General features: G+C 60.9%; 1 protein-coding gene across 22 annotated transcripts in view; it reads right to left on the reverse strand.

Annotated features, from left to right (window-relative positions):
• Positions 1-21,148, reverse strand: part of SPEG (striated muscle enriched protein kinase) — a 57,877-nt gene that overhangs the window by 29,551 nt on the left and 7,178 nt on the right. For 3 of the 22 annotated variants that reach the window (XM_077885299.1, XM_077885319.1, XM_077885320.1), the window contains exons 2-11: positions 19,777-19,819; positions 18,827-18,897; positions 18,169-18,258; positions 17,749-18,085; positions 13,577-14,895; positions 11,588-11,731; positions 11,081-11,263; positions 1,470-1,645; positions 1,159-1,247; positions 156-331 (exon numbers count right to left, since the gene is read on the reverse strand). In XM_077885299.1, the coding sequence (XP_077741425.1) occupies positions 156-331; positions 1,159-1,247; positions 1,470-1,645; positions 11,081-11,263; positions 11,588-11,731; positions 13,577-14,895; positions 17,749-18,085; positions 18,169-18,258; positions 18,827-18,897; positions 19,777-19,819 (2,628 nt within the window). The other 19 variants (XM_077885311.1, XM_077885307.1, XM_077885314.1 and 16 more) reach the window with 19 other exon arrangements.

A 21,148-nucleotide genomic window follows, 5' to 3' on the forward strand; every position in this document is an offset into this window, starting at 1 on the left:
TTACTCAACTACAATACAAGCAACCAACCACGGGATCTCTAAGGCCTTTTCTGACCTCAGGTTGTGTGAAAGTTGGCATCTGAGCAGGGATGAGGCCGGGGCCGGGGCCGGGGCCGGGACAGGGGTGGGGCTCATGGAGAGCATGAGGGACTCACCTCTGACCTCTAGGCGGGCCTCACACTGCCGGGCGCCATACTCATTGACCGCCTTGCACGTGTAGAAGCCGGCGTCGGCCCGCTCGGCAGCCAGGATCCGCAGGCGGCACAGCCCGCCCTCTGCCTCCTCCGCGAAGCGCCGCTGGTCGGGGCGCACGGGCTGCCGGTTTCTCAGCCTGTCAGAGGGACAAACACTCAGTCTGGGCGCCCAGGTCCCCACCTGCAGGTTCCTCCTCCCTCACATCATCTACCTGCTTCCCGGATCTGTCCCCGGGTTACAGGGCCAGGATCTCAGCCCGACTCTCCCTCTCCTCTGCCCACTTGGATCTTACCCTTCTTGCAAACTAACCACATTGTTCAGCTTTCACTAGTTCTGAAACATCTGGGTGTCTTATTTTTATAACGAACAGACAGCTTTCCTGCTTCCCAAAGGAAATAACTTCCGTTAAAAAAAACATCACACAGGGGATTAGACAATTAATTACAAATGGAAACTAGAACCCAAACTAATAAGAACCTAAGCAAAGAGTTCTCAAGGTTCCAGGCACCCGGGATGAAGCACTGTAGCCAAGGCCCAGGCTTTAACCCCAGGCTCCGAGCTCAGAAACAAATCCTTGCGCCTGGGCCTAGCACAGGGCCGGGCGCAGAGCAGGGCTCAGCAATCACCCCGCAGTCACCCGCTGGGGGTGCGCACGTGCAGGCTTCTCTAAGAGATGACCCCTGCCCATTTGTCCCCAGCGGAACGGACAGGAGACCTTCTGTTACCTGAAACCCGTCCTGGAAGGAGAAGCCCTGCATGAGCCTGAACCAAAAGGTGGGGGCGTGTTCGGGGCAGGGGCGGGGGACACCACTGTACCTGGGACAAGACCCCTGGGCAGATCACAGGGAAGTCTACAAGAGGCCCACTCCCGTCACGGGAAAGTGAGACCGCACAGGGCCAAGCCTAGAGCTGAAAGGGGGCAGTGGAGGAGCTGGCAGGTGGTGGCCTGTGGCTGCTACTCACCAGGAAACCACCGGTTTGGGCTCCCCCTGCACACGGATGCTCATGGTGACGTCTTGGCCTTCTCTTACTGACTGGTCCATAAGCGAGACCTGAAGGCGACCCCAAAGTGTCAGGGGAGACATCCAGGGCCCAGAGGATTCTGGGCTAGAGGCCTCTTTCCCATGCCAGGCCGACTGAGGCTGGCTCCAAATAAGAAGGGTGAATGGGGCCAAGCGCTAGGTCTTGCTAGAACCTGGTGTGGCCCCAAGAACAAGGGCACACGTGAAGGAATGGGGGTGCCCAGGGCTCGGTGCTGGCCACAGGGCTCTGACCTTGAACGTGGGGGGTGCCTTAGAGCCGGTGTCAGAGGAGCGGCGGTTCTGGGTGGGACTGAGCTTCATGGTGGGGGCTCGGGGCCAGGTCTCTCCAGGCTCCGGAAACTCCTCTGGTGGACTCAGGTATTCCTCGTCAGAGGTGATGGGGCTGCTGAAAGGTGATGTGGACTCGCCTAGAAAAGAGACAGAGGAAAGACAGTGGCACAGAGAGACGCCAGGGCAGGAAGGGGGGTCAGAGAGAATGGGAGAGCTGGCTAGATCAGATCTGCCCAAGATCAAGGGCCTGATAAGGTCTGGAATGTTCCACACAGCCCCAGGGACAGACCAGCCCTGCCCTGACTTGGCTTCACGGGCTCCTACTTGCTTGCAGTGTGACCTTGCTCAGGTGTTTCCTGTCGCTGAGCCCCTGAATCCTACTCTGCCATAGACTCTCCTAACACGGGTCCTGGGGGAACCCTAGGGAGTAGCTGGGACAAGGGATTCGGGCAACAGAGGGGCTGCCCTGGGCCTCATGGGAGACATGAAATTCCACTGGAGCAGAGAACCCACATTCCTGGCATGGAACTGCAGGCCCCTATGCAGGTGGTCCCCAGCGTGGTAGACACAGGGCACCCGCTTCTCGGGTGAGCTGGGCCTGGTGCAGAGGAACACACACCTCAGACAAGCCCCATCCGGACGGTGCCAGGGCCAATGAGGCGGCACTGTCCAGCCTGCCCTTCCCCCTCTGCCTTCTCAGCTTCCTGCCCCACATACCCCAGGGGCACCTGTTGGCCCCAGCCCTACAACATGGACCCCCAAACTCTCAGAGGATGGAAAAGCGGTTTGAGTCATCCGCAGAGAAGGGCGACTCAGACTGGGGAAGAGGAGGGGGGGCACCGGTGTCCGTTTTGGGGGAGGGGTGTCCCCAGGGCCCTGACGCCCTCCCCTGCAACTGGCCAGGGGCCCAGCCTCACTGAGCTGGCTCCTATCCGACTACCAAATACAGACATGAATCCGCCACAGCCCCCTGGCCCCTCCCCCTGGTTCCCCCACCCCAAGCCCCTGTGGCCCGGCCCCCCACAAGGCTGCACCCCAACTCACCCGAGACTCTGCACACAGACCCCAGGCGGCGCCTGTCCTGAAGGCTCTGCCCTGGCACCAGGCCCTCCTGCTGCCTGCCCACTGCCCACCCCACCCGGCTCCCCAGGGAGCAGAAGCCCAGCCTGCCCAGCCCCACTCACTCGGCTGACCCTGCGGAGGCTGTGCGCGAGGGCCTGGGGGAGGGGAAGGAGGCGGTGGGGGCTGGCCAGGCAGGGACAGGCTGGGTGGCAGGCAGGCAGCTGGCTGGGAAGGTGGTGCCTGCTGAGACCACAGGCAGCCCGGGCCCTGCAGTGAGTGGAGGGGGAGGAGAAGGGAGGGGCAGAGCGAGGCCGCCTGGCTGTATTTAGCCACCCTGCTCATTCCCAAGCAGCCGGATCTGCCTTTTCTCTCTTTACAGTTTCGGGACCCTGACAAGAGCGAAGCCCCCTCGGTGGCGCCTCAACTCAAAGTGCTGGGGCCTCAGTCCCCGGGGGAGGATGGGAGAGGCACTACAATGCTGCCCCCGGGATGCCTGCCCTGAGCCACTCACTTCGACACATCCACCAGATGAGGTCCTGATGGCAAATGGCCCTTAGGATGCCCCCTGTTCTGACCAAACCAAGGTCCGCATGTGGCAATGTGCTGACAAGCCTCGAATATTGGAGCCAGGCCTGGCTATGCCCTGTGTGTTCTCTGGTGCTGAGAATCAGAGAGGGGTCAGGACCTTTGGTCTCCTTCCCAGAAACACCCCCTCCACCTGCGGGGGCCCAGAATCCTGCCTCTGCCTCCCCACTACTGCCATGGCAGGTTTGGCTCAGGACCCCCCGGGGGCCTTGGGGTGGCACCTACCTCTCCTCCTCCCGACTCTGAGTTGGCAGTTGTCCCTCAACCTCTCACCCCACCGGGCCAAGGGTCATGAAGCAGGGGCTGCTTCTAGTAACCCCCCACAACTAGCACCCATCTGGACTTGGGCTGGGGCAGGGGCTTAGAGACCAGTAGAACAGGGAAGCTGTTGAGAAGAGGTCATATGTCCTTCTCTACCCACCCCACCCCCGTGTTTTTTTTTTTAAGATTTATTCATCTATTATTTTAGAGAGAGAGCTTGCATGCACACTATGGGGGGGCAGGCAAGAGAAGGAAAGAGAATCCTAAGCCGACTCCCCACCAAGTGCGGAGCCTGACATGGGGCTCGACCCCACGACTCTGAGACCACAATCAAGTGGACGCCCAGCCAACTGAGCCACCCAGGTGCCATCCTCTTCTCTCTCCTTTTATCACCCCCACAACACAAGGCCACATTCCCAAGCTATGACCTGTATTTCCCAGTGAAGGGGGGTGCAGGGGAGGGGGGTGCAGGGGAGGGGGGTCCACCATTCAGGCTGGCCGTCTTGGGGAAGCAAGTCAGAATGGCATTTGGTAAACATGTGCCTGGGGCTTGGCCACCAGCTGATGCTGAGACCACAGGCATGGCCCCTGGAGGCAAGAGCCCCCTCCCACCATGGAGCCTGGTGACCTCCAAGGTCACCATAAGGCTGGATGGCGCTGGGGGCACTCACCTGCCTGGGAAGGGACATGACCTCCAGGGTCACCGGGAGGCTGGACAGCGCTGGAGGACTCACCTGGGGCACTCACCCGCCAGGGGAGGGAGGTGACCTCCAGGGTCACCCGGAGGCTGGACAGCGCTGGGGGACTCACCTGGGGCACTCACCCACCCGGGGAGGGAGAGCAGAGTAGAGCCGGTTTGCAGGGAGCCTTGGAGACCCCTGGTGGTGATCAGGGGAACTGCACTCTGGGGCACCGAGGGGCACCCAGGGGCAAATCCAGGTCTTCAGGCCCCTCAGAGACTGGTCTCCAGCTCCCAGAACTTCTGGGGTTCCACACCAGGCTCTGGTGCCACCCCACTTTGTACAAGCCCCACCACCAAAACCATCTTTGTAAGCAGTCCCTGTATCTCAGCCCTGCTCCACCAACAGGCCTGACTTACTGTGGGAAACACTGTGGGACCAGCCAGGAAGCAGGGAGAGGGTGTCCCCCAAACCTACCATGCACATATGCCCCCCATATGAGTGCTGCCCCTACACACCCCACCACCCCCAAAACATGCTGGCTCTGTCCACGTGTGTGGCCTTGGCCTTTCAACACTGTTCCCAGGTTAGATTTGCTTGATGAAAATACATGAGGGAGCCCTCAAGGTTAGAGGTTGGAGGAGAGGGGGAGGCCCTCCTTCCCCAGACCAGAGCATCTAGCTCAATACCCATCCCAACATTCCTGGAGACATTCTAAGGATAAATATAGTTCCAGCCACCAAATGAAAGACCTTCTACACCAGGGCTTCTGCACTGCCCACAACAGGACCACCTGGGAGCCCGTTTAAACCATAGCTTCTGGGCCTTACTCACTCTGACTCAAGAATTAGATTTCCTAGAACAGAGGTCAGGAAACTACATTTTTAGAAAGCAGTCCAGGTGATTCTTATGTGCATGAAAGTTTAGGGACCCCTGTGATCCTCTTGGGAGGACAACCCTAAGAGGTGAGTTCTGTCTCATTTGGTGGCTAAACTTCAGGGCAGGGGTCTGAACCTGAGGCCTGACTCCAGAGCTCATGTGCTTCCCACTGCACCACCTGGCCCCCCGACCTCAGCAAGGTCCCTGACTCTAGGGCAGGGGTTCTAAAACGTTCCTGGTGTATAAGAATGGAGCTTGAACCACAGACTGCTGAGCCCCACCCCCAGAGTTTGTGACAGGCTGGGTATGTGAATGGGCGTCTCTAACACATTCCCACGGTGATGCGGACGCTGCTGGTCTGGGGACCACACCTGCAAGACCACTGTCCCGGGGACTTCTGTGCTCACCCAACCTCCACTCTCAGGCAGATCTTCATTAGCACCCTTTGCAGATGTGTGTCTCGCCCAGCCTCTGCAGGTCACCCAGGTTGTTTCGGGGGCTGGGAAAGCCCACAGATCTCTATCCTCCCACATCACGACCTCACACACAATCTTTGCAGTCCACATAGCCCCAGACTATCCAAGAAGGCCTCCAGGTATGGCTATAAGGGCTAAGAAGTGGCCAAAGCACAGTCATGATCTCAGGGGACTGCCGGCTGGTAGGGATGACAACCCCAATCCAGACAGGGCCAATCCAGACACCTCTAGAATAGTGAGCCCCTTATTCCTATAAGGGGGCAAGAGAAGGGCAGATGAGGGCCATGAGAGTGCAGAGAGCAGATTCCTTTGGGCTCAGGGAAGACAGAGTAACAGACGGAAAGGGTTGTATAGGAATTAAGAGTTTGGTTGAAGCAGGAAAAAGGGAAAAAGTCTTTCCAGAGGAGGAAACTGCATGAGCAAATATTCGGAGACAAAAAGAACATGCAGGGCAGCCTGGGTGGCTCAGCGGTTTGGCGCTGCCTTCGGCCCAGGGCGTGATCCCAGAGACCTGGGATCAAGTCCTGCATCAGGCTCCCTACATGGAGCCTGCTTCTCCCTCTGCCTGTGTCTCTGCCTCTCTCTGTGTGTGTCTCATGAATAAATAAGTGAATTCTAAAAAAAAAAAAAAAAAAAAAGAACATGCAGACAACTGTAGCTCAACCCACTGGCTACTGAACTGGGTAAAGCTGGAAGTGGGGCCTGGCAAAGCTGAAGCAGCACAGCCTCCCACAGCCTCAGCTGCCTCCAGACACCCTCAGGGCCAGCCTCAGGGCCAGACAGCAGAGGCCAGCTTCAGGAGTGTGGCCTTCACTCTGCAGGCCAATGAGAGCTCCTTGGGGTTTCTGAGGGGGGTGGGGGTGACACACTGGAGTTGTGACAACCACACATACGTGGCCCGGCCATTCCCAACCGGTCCTCCGCAGGCACTGTCTCGGCAGTTTCCTCCGCAGGTGATTCCTTTAAACGTCCGCTGTGACCATGCCACCGTGGAAGGCAGCGAGGCCCAGGGCAAAGGGAGACAGGCCAGCCTACAGCTGGGAATGCACAGGTGCTGTCACGGGTACTGCCTCTTCCAGAGTAGAAGAGCAGGGCTAAGGTTTTGGGTTCAAGTGGACAGGCAAGCAGAGAGAACTTCCCACAGTCGGCCTGACCTAGCCCTACAAACCATTAATTCCCCACATGTGATTGCTTAGGGTTGCTCCGTGTTCCATGAAGCACTGGCACCCACAGTAGAGGAGGTCCCCATTCTTCTGACAGGCTGAGTGTGCTAACCCCCACTCTGGGGTAGCAGCCTCAGCAGATACCCCTCGGGGCCAACCTGCTTCCAGTGATCAGGAGTGGGGAGGAAGGGCTGAGTGTGGTCAACAGACCACGCTGCTTTTTCAGATGCCGCCCAAACCCCCTTCCGGGATGGGCAACGGGGTCATGTGGCATTCCATGATCCCCTCCATCGGCAGCTACTACCTTCACAGGGTTCGAATCTGTAACTCTACAGAAGCTGCGGCCAGGAGAAGGGGCCGGGGCAGACACTAGTGCCTTCCCTTTTAGACTCCTGACCCCTTACAACCAAACTCTTCTGTTATGACGGTATCAGTCATGTGGTGGGACCAGAATGGGCTTTGAAAAGCCACGTCGTCAGGGATCCCTGGGTGGCGCAGCGGTTTGGCGCCTGCCTTTGGCCCAGGGCGCGATCCTGGAGACCCGGGATCGAATCCCACATCAGGCTCCCGGTGCATGGAGCCTGCTTCTCCCTCTGCCTATGTCTCTGCCTCTCTCTCTCTCTCTGTATGACTATCATAAATAAATTTAAAAAAAAAAATTAAAAAAAAAAAGAAAAGCCACGTCGTCAGGCCCAAATGTCCTTAGCTACATCCTCATCCCCACAGAGCCACAGAGGGTATACAGACCCTCACCTCACAGATGACAAAACTGTGGCCAGCTAAGGAAATGTGGAGAAGCCGAGGTCTCAGCTGGAAAATGGTAGAGCCTTGGGCTCAAATATACAAGACCTGTGCCTTGAGGGGAGGACTGGAGGCATTAGGATGGAGCCCCCAAATCCCCCGTCCTCCTGACCAGCCTCCTGTCAGAGCTCAAGGCGGAGGTGAGCCAAATGATGCAGGGAAACAAAGGAGGACCACAGCCATGGTGGAGTGGGGAGTCAAGAGAGAAAGGAGAGAAACCCGCCCATCAGGCCCACCCATAGAGGGCATCAGCAGTCTCTGCCTCCCTCCCCACTCCCCCAGGCATGAGCACAATTCTCCCTTAACCCTGAACCTCTTCGGAGTGGCAGGGAAGGGGGTAGTAAGGAGTGTAGGCCTGGGAGATCCAGGGGCAGGGCTTCAAACCATAATCAGCCCCCAATTGGCCCTCTGCTCCTAGAGCTGAGCACCCCCACAGAGCAGGCACTAGCCACCTGAGATGATGTACCTGGGGATTAAAATGGAAAGAGAAGAAAAACCCAGTTCCTTGGTGGCACTAGCCACATTTCAAGAGCTCAACAGCCACACATGGCTCATGGCCACCCTACTGGATGGTGCACGTGTGGAACGCTTCCCTCATCACAGAAAGTTCTACTGGTCAGCATTTCTCTAGAACAGTTTGCTAAAGCTTTCCAAGGCTCAGCTCCCTCATGCGTAATGTGGGCATCATAACAGAACCTACCACAAAAGTTAATACAGGGCTTGGTATGCAGGAAGCACTCAGGAGATGCTAACTACTCATGTTCTTTTCATCTGTCACCCCTAAACCTATGTGCTTCACAAATGGGCATTTCCATCACCCCAATCACCTGTTGCTTACAATATTCCTAGGCAGATTACAGGTGCTCAATAAAGGCTGCTGGCCTTGACCTAGCTCTAGGTCACCTTGTTCTCTATGTTTTTGTCTTCTTATCTGTAAAATGAGAATATCACCGCCTATCACGTCCCTCTCCAAGGGATACATATGGGGTGATGTAGCCCAAATAAGAGAAGAGGCGTGAAAGGACACTCTCAGAGAGATGTAGCACTTGGTACCCAGTTGGCACTCAATAAGTGCTTGTGTGATAGAGGTGGGCAGCTTAGCTTCACGTAAGCATACTTCTCACACTCCCCAGCCACCCGCCCCAATATACACACACACACACACACACACACACACACACACTTTGGGAGTACAACCGTGGTCTCAGGAAGGGTACTCTGTGGGCTGGCTGGGGCAGGCTGGGAGGGGCCCGGCGCTGGGGCGGGGCTGCCGGAGCAGGTGAGAACCAGACCCTGCCCCTCAAACCACAGGGCCTGAGCCACTAGTTGTCTGGTTACCCATTCCCTATTCCCGCCGTTCCCAACCAGGAACTGAGATCTGTGGGCTCTCCAAAGCAGGCCCTTTTGGGGTGGGCACCCCACAGGGGCACTGCGCAGCCAGCCCTGGCTGCCAGGGTCCTAGGGTGGGGGGTTAAGGGACAAGAGAGGGAGGAGGTTCCAGGAGGCCTATTCCTATCAGACACTCCTTACTCCCTCCCTCAGCTGGCTCCCCCCACCACCCTGCCTGCACCCCACCTGCAGCCACACTGCCTGACACGCTTTCTCAGCCCCACCCCCTCACTCCACACACAGCCCAGGCCTGAGACCCCCCGCCCTTGCCAAATGTCTGTGCCACCCCCACCCCAGTTCCACCCACGCTGCTGCTCTCCAGGTCCACTGGCCCCCGTCCAACCACTCTGGACCAAACAGTGCCTTGTAGGGGAAGAAAGTCTGCTTCCACCAAGGGAGCCCTGGGGCCGAGTCAGCATGACTTATGGGGGCTGTTCTCTGGGGGCAAAGCCCAGTGTCACTGACTAATGCGATGAAGCCTTTCCAGCTCCCCAGGGCGGGGTGTGGGGAGGGGGTCACGGCCATGCCATGATGGACTGAGGAACCCAGAGGCTGGGAAACAGAGGAGCGGGGGCTGCAGGCCTGGCAAGGGCAGCAGAGGAGTCCCCAATGCACAGTCTGAAAAATGGGCAGAAAAGGAAAAGGCAGCATTCTGGGGCCTCGTGGAAGCCCGCACACAGCAGCACCCCTTAAGTACGCTAGCAGCTAACATTCATCTACAGCTTGACAGTTTAGAAAGCTCGTTCACACATTGGCTTTTGACCGTGAGGATGGGAGAACTCTCCGGCTTACAAACGAGGAAACTGAACGGCAGGGAGGTTCAGAACGAGGAACACAGAGCTCCCAGTCAAGTGCTGACAGCTGCCTTGCCCCAAGCCTCCTTCCCAACCTTAAAAGGCTCCCAAATGGCCACAGGCCAGTATCAGGGCACCCCCCTGTACCCCTTGCCAAATCTCAGCCTAAGCCAGGTATTGACCAGAGTTCTGGAGCCAGCCCCAGGCCCCCTGAGGAGAGCTGGGAGCTGAGTCACAAGCCAGATCCCAGAGGTGATGGAAGGACGGAAGCATGCTGTTGGAGGGATGGCATGATTCAGCGTGCTGGGAGGGGCGAGGAGGAGAAAGACTAAAACGCAGGCTCCTGGGAAGGGTAGGTGAGCTAGGGAAGATGAAGGCCGGCTGTTCTGCAAAGCTGGAGGGGTGCAAAGAAAAGGATCGAATGCAGGGCTGGGCTCAGGGCACATGCCACCAAAACCACCCTTATCGTGAAGGCACACAAGTCCCAGACCCACAGCAAGACAGGCTCTGTAACCTGTCTCCTATCGTGTCCAAGGAAAGGGATGGAACAGCGGAACAGCGGGTGCCGTACCCCCCCCAGGACCCCCCAGGCACGCCCAGCCCCTCCTGCTGCCTCTCTACTTCCCAAAGTCCTTCCAGGTCCTGTGCCCCTCAATCTGGCACCCCGTAACACTAACGCACTGCTTGAGGCTCCTCTGCCCTGCACTGTCCTCCACCCTGGGTCCTCTGATCCAGCTTGATGACCCGAGGCTAACAGCCTTGAGGGTCGAGTCTGTGTCTTTTCCTTCCGAACCGCCACTCCCACCCCACCCATCCTCCCCTCCCCCACCTCTTGCTGCCCAGGATCAGCACACTCTCAGGCCCAGCAACCTGAATGGGTAGAACTGGCCATGCACACTGACACCAGTCCAGCCCTGCCCTGGACCTGAAAGAAACTGGGCTTACACCCAAAGGAAGTAGTCCAACACCAAGTGAGGGCTTTCGTAAAAATAGAAAAGGTGGCCTCAGCCACAGCCATCTCCAGAGAGGTGCTCTAGGCTACCCTCTCTTGAGTGCTTTGGGTTCAACAGAAGGAGCAAGGGAGTGGGGAAGGGTTGTGGCACTTAAATGCATCCTTTTTACTCAGGGGAGGGGTACTGTTCTAGAAGAAATGACCTCAGAAGCCTCCTGATGGCTTTGAGCTGGGAGATACTTTTTCTCCAAGACTCACGGATAATTTGCTTTCCCCACAGGATCATTTTCAGGGAAATGCCAGGGGAGGATGGCATTTAGAGGATACATAAAGACAAATCTCAGTGACTTCATGAATTGGCCAGCCTGGTGTGTGTGTGCCTTTGGGAATCTGGCCCCCGCTGCTCTGAGGCCAGGCCACTGAGAATGCTTCCACTGAGAGTCGACCTGTGAGAACAGACTGTGCACACTGGTCTAGAGTGGGGTCACTGCTCATCCCACCCGGGGCCCCGGGGCCCACAGGCTCCCTACCAGGTCTCACGGCCAGCGCGGCAGCACAGCTGGCCTGACCCAGCTCGTTGGTGGCGGTGGCTGTGTAGCTCCCGGCATCAGCCGCCCGGGCCTCCCGGAGCAGCAGGGTATGCCGCTCGCCTTCAGCCCGGATGAGAAGGCGCCCATCACTGCGCAGGGCAGACCCATCCTTCTGCCAGGACACTGTGGGAAAGGAGCGGTGTGACTGGTTGCCACGTCCATGGTCGCCCACTGGGGCAAATCCCCCTTCATCCCACACAGAGCCCAAACCACCCCACTCCCCATCCTAGGGAATCCTGAGGATGCCCCCCTTCATTCACAGAAGCCTAGGCCTGCCCTCCCCACTCCCAGGGGATTCTGGGAACGCTCCCCTAACACACACACACACAGGAGTGAGGCCAGCCCCAAGGAGCAGATGTCCCTCCTCCCCTATCCCTGCCTCTGAGGACTGAGGGGGACCTCCCCCTCTCTGTCTCAACCTTAGCCTGGCCCAGCCCTGGAGCTCACCTTGGGGTGGGGGATTGGCAGTGATGATACACTTGAGCAGCACATCTGCCCCCAGGGCCGCCACCACATTCTGCAGGGGGATCTCAAACACAGGAGCCTCAAGGGGCTCTTCTCCGGCGGACACATACGAGTCATCTGAGGACTCTGCCAGAGACATGAGTGACAGGGTAAGGGGGTGCATGGTCCCTGTGGGGATGACTCAGGGGGAGAGGGGATTATGGCATCCTTGTATCTTAGAATGCCAAACCCAGAGAGAAGGGCTTCCAGAAGGTGCAGGTTGGGGAACAAAGGGTCTCTCTCCCAAATATCCTGAGACAGGGAAGATGGACAGAAGGGGAGGGGGCGGTTCTCAAACAGGACAGGGCAGCCAGCACTCTGCATTCGCTTGGCTTCTCAACTTCAGTCACAGTCACCATGGTTTCTGGAGGAAGGCGGGGACTGTGTCGTGCGAGTCTTTATACAAACCAGTCACTGGGGCTGGTAGATCAGGCCCTGTTCTACGCAAGTGCTCTTCGCAGCAGCACAAGACGTTACCAGCTTCCAAACAGGCAGTACCAGCTAACAGCAACCCGAGCCCTAAGCAGTAATACTGCTGTCACAGGGCAACATGTGGTAAATTGTCAAATTAGTAATGCCGCTGGATTCAAAAGAGGGAGCAGCAGGTGGGTCCAGTAGCCTCTGAGAGGCCTCCGGAATCAGCTTTGATTCCGTCCATCCACCAAACAGTAGGGCCGCACCGACTGCACGCCCAGCTCCGTGTGAGTAGCAGGGATGCGAGACACAAGCAGTGCTCTCTGCTTACAGGAAGCTTGTACACACAAAGGTATCACACACTTCCAGTGCACTGCATCCCTCTCGGTACTTCCCAACTGACGTTCTAAAAGCTAGACAAGGTATGGTCTGGTAGTAGTCAGAAAAACAGTGAGAATCCCAATTATGCTGTTTTTCTAGCTCCATAACCTTGGACAAATTAGATAACCTCTCTGCGCCTCTGTTTTGTTATCTGTAAGATGGAGCTGATAAATCGCACCCAACCTCTTGCAGAGCTGGCATACAAATTAAAATAAAACAACACCCCTGAGCGCCCAGCTCACACGGCGCCTGTGTCGTGGTATGCAATCATGTGGCTGATAGGATGATGGAGAGGTACCTAATTATCTTTAGGAACCTTGAGACAGTAATCCTTAAATGAAAAATAGAGTGATTTCAAAAAAGAAAACTCGAAATGGGTGGTAAGCACAATGAGAGAGACACCTCCCCCCCCGCCACCCCCCGCCCCAACAAGGCGTGCTGGGAGCAGCGAGCGGAGGCATCCGGCCTGGCCGAGAGCAAACCAAGGATGGCTTCCTCGGCCATCGTCCAGGAGTGGACCCCTATATGATGTTCAGGGTGGGCAGACTTAGGAGCAGGGGCATTGTGGCAGTTGGCCACCATCCAGAGGAAGACTAGGAGGTGACACAGGCTGGCATGTGCCCAGTCAGCTCAGCCATACAAGGATTCAAGGACGGGAGAGAGAAGCTAGCTGAGAGACTGGGTCCAATCTTGGCAGCCATGGTGGGTCAGGGGACAGAAGTGGGATGGGGACTGACTTGGCTGGACCAAAGCTTGCCTCTGGGCAGGACCAAGCATTATTTATTGAGGTGGTTTTCCATCTCTTCCCCCACAGAGGGGTGGGGTCCCCACCAATGCCTCCCACCGTAGCTAAATCCCTGACCCAGCAGCCCAGTGGACCCAGGGCACCTACGGCAGGCATCCGGGCACCTTCCTTGGCTCACATCTCAGCTCCACTCAGCCTCCACCAAAACGCACGCTGCCTCACCAGCAGACGGGCTCTAGCACAAGGGCCTTCACAATCCTTCACTCAAACGGGAAACTGGGTCTGTGCCTTCCCTGTGAAACCGCAGCCCGCACCTGCCCGGCAGCTGCCCCCTCCCCGAGCGCCCTCCCACCCCGGTCTCAGCACCTTCTCGGCCCTCCCCGAGGCCTTACCGAGCTCAGGAGAGGTGGGCCGGGCCCGACGACCTCTGCCCTGGCCGCGGGCACCTCTGCGGTCCCAGGCCCCCCAGGGACCGTCCTCCTCGGGCCCTCTGCGCAGCCTCTTCTCAGCCTCAGGCCCCGCCCTGTTCTTCTCCAAGGCCTGAGGCACAGCAGCGCCCTCCTGGCCGGGCGTGGCCCAGGGCAGAAAGCGCACGGCCTGCGCCGGGGGCTCCCGCTTCCGCCCCGGGGGTGCTCTGGTCCTGGCCTCGGGGGGCTCGGGGGCGGCGGGGGGCGGCACGGGGCTCCGGCACTCCTGGATGGCTCTGCCGCGGGTCAGCGGGAACTGGTCCCGGCGCCTAACCTCCTGCTGCGGGCCTTCCCCGGGCTCCGTCCTGCCCGCCGGCCCGCGGCTCCTGGGCCTCGCCGGCTCGTCCCCGGGCTTCCCCGCGGCGCTCGGAGGGGGCGGCTGGGCGGCGGCGGCGGCGGCGGCGGCGGGGCTGTCGGCCCGAGGGCTCCTGGGGGTGGAGGGCCGGGGGAAGAGCGGGGGCTCGCCGGGCTCCCGAGGGGACGGGGCGCGCTGCAGCGTGGCGCGCAGGGACTCGTGCGAGCGCACCAGCTCGTCCCGCGACGCGGAGCGGCGGATGCGGCCCAGCTCCTGGGCGAAGCGCAGCTCCAGGTCGGAGGCGGGGCTGCGCTGCCGCGTGCGCTCGTCCAGCGAGGCGGCCTTCTGCTGGAACAGGCGGCGCCGCTCGGCCACGCTGCCGCTGCCGGGGGCCCGCAGCTCCTCCTGCGAGGCCCCGGGGGTGCCCCAGGGCGCCCCGCGCTCGGACTTGGGCTGCTCCAGCGAGCGGGCCTTGCGCAGCGGCACCCATGGCCGCAGGGGCGCCGGCGGCGAGTCGCTGCGCTCCAGGCTGCGCCGTCGCTCCTCGAAGAACTGCAGCTTGTCCAGGATGCGGGAGCCGGCGCGCACCAGCCTGGGCGAGCGGCCCGGCGCAGACAGGCGGCCCGACGCCTCGCTCAGGGGCGTCTGCGGTCGGGACTCGGCCGTGCCCGCCGGCGACGACGGCCCCGACGGCTTGGACTTCTTCCCTCGCTTCTCCTCGGCGTCGTCGGGGGGCGCGGGCTCCTGAGGGCGCCGGTGGGGCGGCGTGGGGGTGGCCGGGGGCTGGGCGCTGGGTCCCGGCGGAGGCCGCTTACCCACGCGGGGCGACGGCGGGGGCAGCAGCGCGGACTTGGAGGGGGGCGGCAGGGCGGGGCGCCGCGGGGCTTCGCTGGCCGGCGGAGGCTGAAGGTCGGGCTCCTCCCTGTGCAAGCCGCTCTGGGGGACACTGCTGCAGAACCAAGACGGAAGAGGGGTGGAGGATTTAGGGGTCTCCCCTCCTAGACCTTCAGCGCAGTGATAGGAATTGGAGGGTGGGGCATGCTGGGAAGGCTTGGAGGTGACATGGGTCAGGCCCTCTGCCCCCTCCCGCCCGGGAGGAAGGAACAGCCAGAGCAGGTGCTGGGGAGAGGCTGGCAGCCCTGGCACCAGAAGACTGGGCTGGTGGCGGGGGCCCGGGTACACACTCAGCCCCCCCCCCAACCCCACCCCGGGGCTCTGGCCAGCCCCCTCCCCCCAGCCCCGGAAGCTGGGAAACAGCAGAAACAGAACGGAGCGGGGAGAAAAGAATGAGCTTAGGACCCAAAGGATGAAGTGGTGAGGAGAGGCAGGAGGGTTGGATGGGGAGGGGCCCTCTCAGGAATGCAGCCTCCCACTCATTCCTGCCCCCAGCTGGCCCCCACAGCCCTGCCCATCCTCAGCAGGACACAGCCCTTTCCCAGTGGCCCCTAGAAGAACAGGCACCAGTCTCCTGGGCACAACGCCTCTATCTCAGGGACTACCTGGCACCTGGGCTGCCTCACCAGACCTGAGCCCCTCACCAGCTGCTGACATTAACAGCAGGTGGCACCTGAGGTCCCTGGGTGGGAGACTAGAACTGCCAGGGTCCCCTTCCCTTTGATCAGTCTGCCCCCACGATAGGCCTTTGACTTTGTCCTGACTCTGGGAAAATAAGATACCTTGAGTCTTTTTAAACCTACCCTCCCCCTGCCTCCACCCACCCCCCAGCACAGAAGCTCCCCAAAGGGGTATGCTCAGAAATAACTCCACTCAGAAATAACTACTGCGTGGGCCTGAAGAGGGGGTGTGGCAGAAGAGGAAGAGGGAGGGAGCTGGTCAGCTCAGAGTACCCCTCTCACCCACAGAGCTTCGCTGCCCAAGAGCTGAGCCTCAGTTTCCCCCACCTGGACTCTTGGGGGACACATCAAACAGAACGACGAGCAAGGAAAGGAACCCGAAATATTAACACCATGCCTGACACATTAGAGAGAGCTTAATAAAAACTCAGGAAACGGCTCACTGAATCCTTACTGGGGGCCAGGACTGTACAAAAGGGTTAAAATGCATTCACGCTTGTAACCCTCACAACAACACAACCGACAACCCTCAGGACAACCCTCTGAGCTAAGAGCTGTTACCGCCTCCATTTACAGATGAAGACACTGAGGCATAAGAGATACAGTACCTCACCAAGGTGACACAGCTAGGAAATGGCTGGTGCCAGGATTGGAACCAAGGCAGTCTGACTCCTGAGCCCTATTCCCTCCCAAATGTCTAGGATTCTGAGGGCACAGAACGGACACGAAATAGGGTACTGGCCACAGCAGAAGTTCTAGGGGTGCCTGAGAGGAATGCTGTCTCAGACTACCTGGGCCAGCCACCCCCACTGCAGACCCCATCTCTGACCAGGGGCAGAGGGGTGAGGGGTAGAATGGCAATCCATGGTGCCCGGTGCCCGAGGGAACAGAGCCTCTGCCTGCCACCTCCGGGGAGCCAGAGTCTACTCTGGGGGAGGGACAGCAGAGTCCCCAAGGGGAGGGATAGCCTCTGGGAACTGGGTAAGGCTGGGAGAGAAATTGGGGACAGCAGAGGAGGCCTCTCTCCTGCAGTTCTGAGCTCTAGGCCAGCCTCTGTACCATAGACATCGCTAAGGAAATGGGTTCCTCAGAAGTTGCCATAGCAACTCCAGGCTCAGGCTGAGGCCTGGCAAAGGAAGGCAGGGAAGGAAAAGGCAAGTCCAGGGCTCGGGAGCGCTGGTTCATGCCAACCAGATAAAGCAAGGGAGCCGCCCCTGCCCCAGACCTCTCCCCTGCCTACCACTAGCACTCCAACCACCTTCCAAATAGCCTCCCCCACCAGGCTCCTGCTTTCTGCTTCATGATGGTCCCTCCCCCACACACCCATACCCGGCACAGGTTAGGTCCCTCTCGCTCCCCAAAGGTCTCCCAATACCTGCATCATCAGCCACTCCCCTCTTCTACTATAGACTCCCTCCTGTATCTGCCAGCCCCCAAACCTCCAAAAATGGCTCTGACGCCTCACTCCAACACCTCCGCTCCTGCTCCTCACCATCCCCTGCCAGGACAACCCTCACCCCCCCAGCACCCCCCCCCCCCCACACTCTGCACAGGCATTTCCCACCAGGCCCTCACGAGCTCCCGGCCTCCATCATTCCCAGCCCTCTGTCTCCACCCCAGCCCCCTGAGTCCAGCCCTCCCTGCCTCCCACACAGCCCACATCCTCCTGGCCCTTGGCCCCATCAGCTCCCTGACCACCTCACTCTCTTTCTCCCGGCCGTGCTCTTGCTCCCTGGCTCTCCTGCTCTCTCGGGAGCTGCTTGGCAAAAAGGTTCCGTTCCTCCCAGAAAAAGGCCCACATGGGAACAGGAATGTGCAGGGAGAAGAAAAGGCAGCAGCTGCTGAGACAGCAGGCACGGAGGGGGCCCTGGGGCGGGGGGGATCCTGGGGACAACTGGAGCCTGAATGGGCGAGGTGGGAGAGGGCCCCTGGGAAAGTGGACATCTTGGAGGGGATGAGGAAAGGATGGAGGGGTCCACGAGACCATGGAGATGGCACAGGGAGCCAGGACAGGTGGGAGCAGGAGGCTGTGGGTGGTGATGGCACAGGAGGGAGGATGCCGTGTGGGAGGACAGAGTAGGTAGCCGGGGCCAGGGTGGCAGCCGGGGCGGTGAAGTGCACAGAGGGACGGATGGTGCAAGGGAGGGGTGAGGCCACGGAGTGGTGAGGGGCAGTGCAGGACACATGGTGAGGTGGGACAGGGCGGCCTGGGGGAGGCCGTTACTTACACGTGAATGGAGAGCGCCCGTCCTCTGTACAGACTGAATGCGCTGCCATACAGGTCACTGGCCACCGAAAGGCTATCCTCTGACCCCCAGCTTGCGCCCACCAGATTAGCACGAGACGCCCGTACCAGCGGCTCCACCCCCAGGTGCCGTGGCCCGGCCCCGGCCGCCTGTGCTTGCCTTGGGCTGCCCGGGAGGCGGCGGGTGCCACCCCTGCTGCCCGCTTCCTGCTCCAAGACCGTCTGCCCGCTGCCCCACCAGCTCACTTGCTCCTCGGAGGTGCCTGTCACGGAGGTCGGGGGTGTGTCCAGGGAGGTGCCCACCAGGGTGTCGGAGCCCCCTAGAGAAAGCAGCACGGTGAAGCCCAGGCACCTCCTGTGGGAAGCCCGCCTGCCTGCTCCTGGAGCAGCCCAGAGAGCTCACCCGTGGGGGTGCTGAAGTCCCCGTCATCCCGAAGCTCCAGGCGCTGGGTCCCCTGCACATCGCTGATGTCATCCTCGCCCGTCTCCGAGTCTGGAGAAGAAGGGGTCTGTGTGGGCAGGGCCCTCCTCCCTCTGACTCCAACTCTTCCCTGTGTCTCCTCCCGCCTCCCCCGCAGCAGGCTCCCTCTTCCCACCGGCAGGGCTTCCACACCTGTTTTCTCTTCTCTTTTACCCCCACATCCCCTGGCCCATCCTGGGCTGCTCAGGCCAGTCCGGTGGCTCACCTCTGGACCCCTGGCTACTCATCCTGGCCTCCTTGGCCCTCAAAGCCACCTGCCACTGCCCCTCCCAGCCACTCAGTGGATTATCAGGGTCTCCGCCCTCCGCATCCTCCCCTGTCGATGATAGCATAGGTTCCTGTGCAGCCCCCACATAACAAGATCCTAGGTTCCAAGGCTCTAAATTTCGGGTTCCGGTACCCCAGGAACAAAGGAGTGTCACCTCAGAGTCGTACTGTCAGGGCACTTGACCAACCGCAGGGCCAGCCTGTCCTCCACCCCAAACCAGCCGGAACACATCGGGGCGCAGCTGAGGTGGGGTGAGGAGAGGCCAGGGTCGGGCAGGGAGGAAGGGGGCTAGGGCAGGAGCCAGTTTCCTACCGTAACTTTGCTTTCTGCAGGAGCGGAAAACTTCGCTTCCATAGGAGCAGCAGGAGAGAGACATGGACAGACTGTTATCAGAGCGTTTGTGGGGCAGGGCATGGTGGGAAGGCAGGACAGAGGGGCCATGAGGGTACCCAGTGCCCAGGAAGGCCCTGTGGGGATGGGCCAGGGGAAGGGAGACACCTGGAATGGGCAAAGCATCTCTCATCCTGACAGCCTGCAGGCTCCCACTGTGCCCAGCTGGGGAGCGCACATGCTTTGGCTGGTTATTCCAACTGCCCCAGCGATTCTGTACCCTTGGCACTCGCACTGGTGCTGCCACTGGCCACGCGCACACACGCATACACACACACACATCTGCTTGTGCTCAGCCAGGTCTCAGACCCAGGCTCCCCATCAGGGGTCAGGCCCACCCTCTCGTAAAATATTTGCATTGTGCCTTGACCCTTCCTCATAAACCAATCCCCCCCACCCCGACCTGTTCTGCATCATGATGTGACAGGTACCCTCTTCCCAATCCTTTTCTTCTACTGCTGAATGGTCCTCAAAAATGCCCAGGGATTAGGCTATAAGCAAAGTTTCCTGGGCATATTTTTAACTTTCCCAGATTCTAGCAGGTTCTGTGCCTCAGTTTCTCTGAGTGCCATGACAACCAGGAGCTGTGTGCTGGATGCTGACGTATGGCAGTGAGCTCATCCCTCCCGCTTGGCCCCACAGATGGAGCCCCCTGAGCCCAGGCCCATGGTGGGGTGTGCTAGTGAGTCCCCCCCACCCCCCCTCACCCCACAGCTGCAGGGTACAGGGCACCTCCTTGAGTGGGTATGGATGCGTATCGGGGGATCCCACATCTCATGGGCTGTCTTTGGGGCCTGGGTGCCTCGTGGAGGGACATGGACCAAGAGAAGGAGTGGGCATGGGCTAGAGCAGGGAGCCTGTGGTCCACGCACCATGGGTGAGTCGGCCAAAGGCCCGGCGGGAGTGGCCGGTTTTCTGCAAGAGAAAAGCCAGAATGAGTTGTTGAGGGGAAGGCTGGCTCCCGCGCTGTCCCTTACCTCCCATCCAAACCTCTATTAAACAGAAACTCATTCCAGGGCCTGGGGGGAGCTGGGGAGGTAAAGCACAGAACTGCAGCTTCCCCTGGAGGGAATGTCCCCACTCTCCCCGGCCCTTCAGCCCTCCCAGCAAGAGCTCGGGGCTACCCAGCTGGGCCCTGGGGAGGAGCAGAGGAGGAAGCCAGGGCCGCCAAGCTGTGGAGCACACGCTGCGAGTCCCACAGAGGCTCACAGGACTGGGGACCTGAGCTACACCCCAGAGCTAGGAGCCAGGACACAAGACGGGAGGCTGACATGAAGGAAGAGATGGGGGTGGGGGGAGCTTGGATGACTGGGAGATGGAGGGACGAGGACACAGATTCCTGCGGGGGGGGGGGGGACGGATACCTGACATAGGTGTCAGGTGGGCAGGGAGGGTGATGGGGGAGCGGAGGGCGAGGTCCCCCGAGGGCCAGAGCCTCAGGAGCGGGGAAGAGGCCTGGGCGCGCGGAGGACAGGGCAGGGCTTGGGGACGGACTGAGCTCGGCGCCGGTGTCCGCGCGCGGCTTCCAGGAGCCGGGGAAGATGGAAGCCTCGGGACCTGGGGGCGCCGGGCGGCAGGGAGCCCGCGGGCGCTCGGCGCGGGGGCTGCGGGGGCTGCGGGGGTCGCCGGGGGCCGCGGGCCCGGGCGCTGCGGGGCGCGGGGAGGGCGGAGGCGCGGCCCCCCGGAGCCCCGGAGCCCCCGAGCCCGGCCGCGGCCCTCGGCGGCGGGGTGCGGCGGCCGCGGCCCCGGCGCCCCCTCCCCCGGCCCGGCCGCGGTGACCCGCCCTCCCCGGGGCGCCGGCCCCCCCCGGGCCCTCCCGGCGCCGCCCGCCCCCGGAGCCCTCACCTGGAAACGCTTCTTCACCCACAGCTTCTTCATGGCGGGGGAGGGGGCCGCGCCGGCGGCCGGGCGAGGAGGGGACGGGCGGGGGCGGGGCGGAGTCGGAGGCGGGGCCGGGGGCGAGGGGGAGCGGGCGGGAGCCGGCGCCGGTGGCGGGAGGAGCCGCGGGGCCGCCGAGCCCGGGCGGGGGGAGGGCGGCGGCGGCGGCGGCGGCGGCGCCCGCGCCCTGGGCCCGCCCCTCCCCCGCCGGCCTGCGCCCCACCTGGCGCCCCCTCCCTGGCCGGCTCCCCCGGGCGGCGCTCACCTGCCTCCGGGTGCCCCCCACCCCGCACCTGCCTCCTGGGCCCTGGGCACATGGGGAAACTGAGGCACAGAAGAGCGCGCGGCGGCCCCTGTGGGGTGGGG

Source organism: Canis aureus, chromosome 36 (assembly GCF_053574225.1).
Source record: "Canis aureus isolate CA01 chromosome 36, VMU_Caureus_v.1.0, whole genome shotgun sequence".
Lineage (NCBI taxonomy): Eukaryota > Metazoa > Chordata > Mammalia > Carnivora > Canidae > Canis > Canis aureus.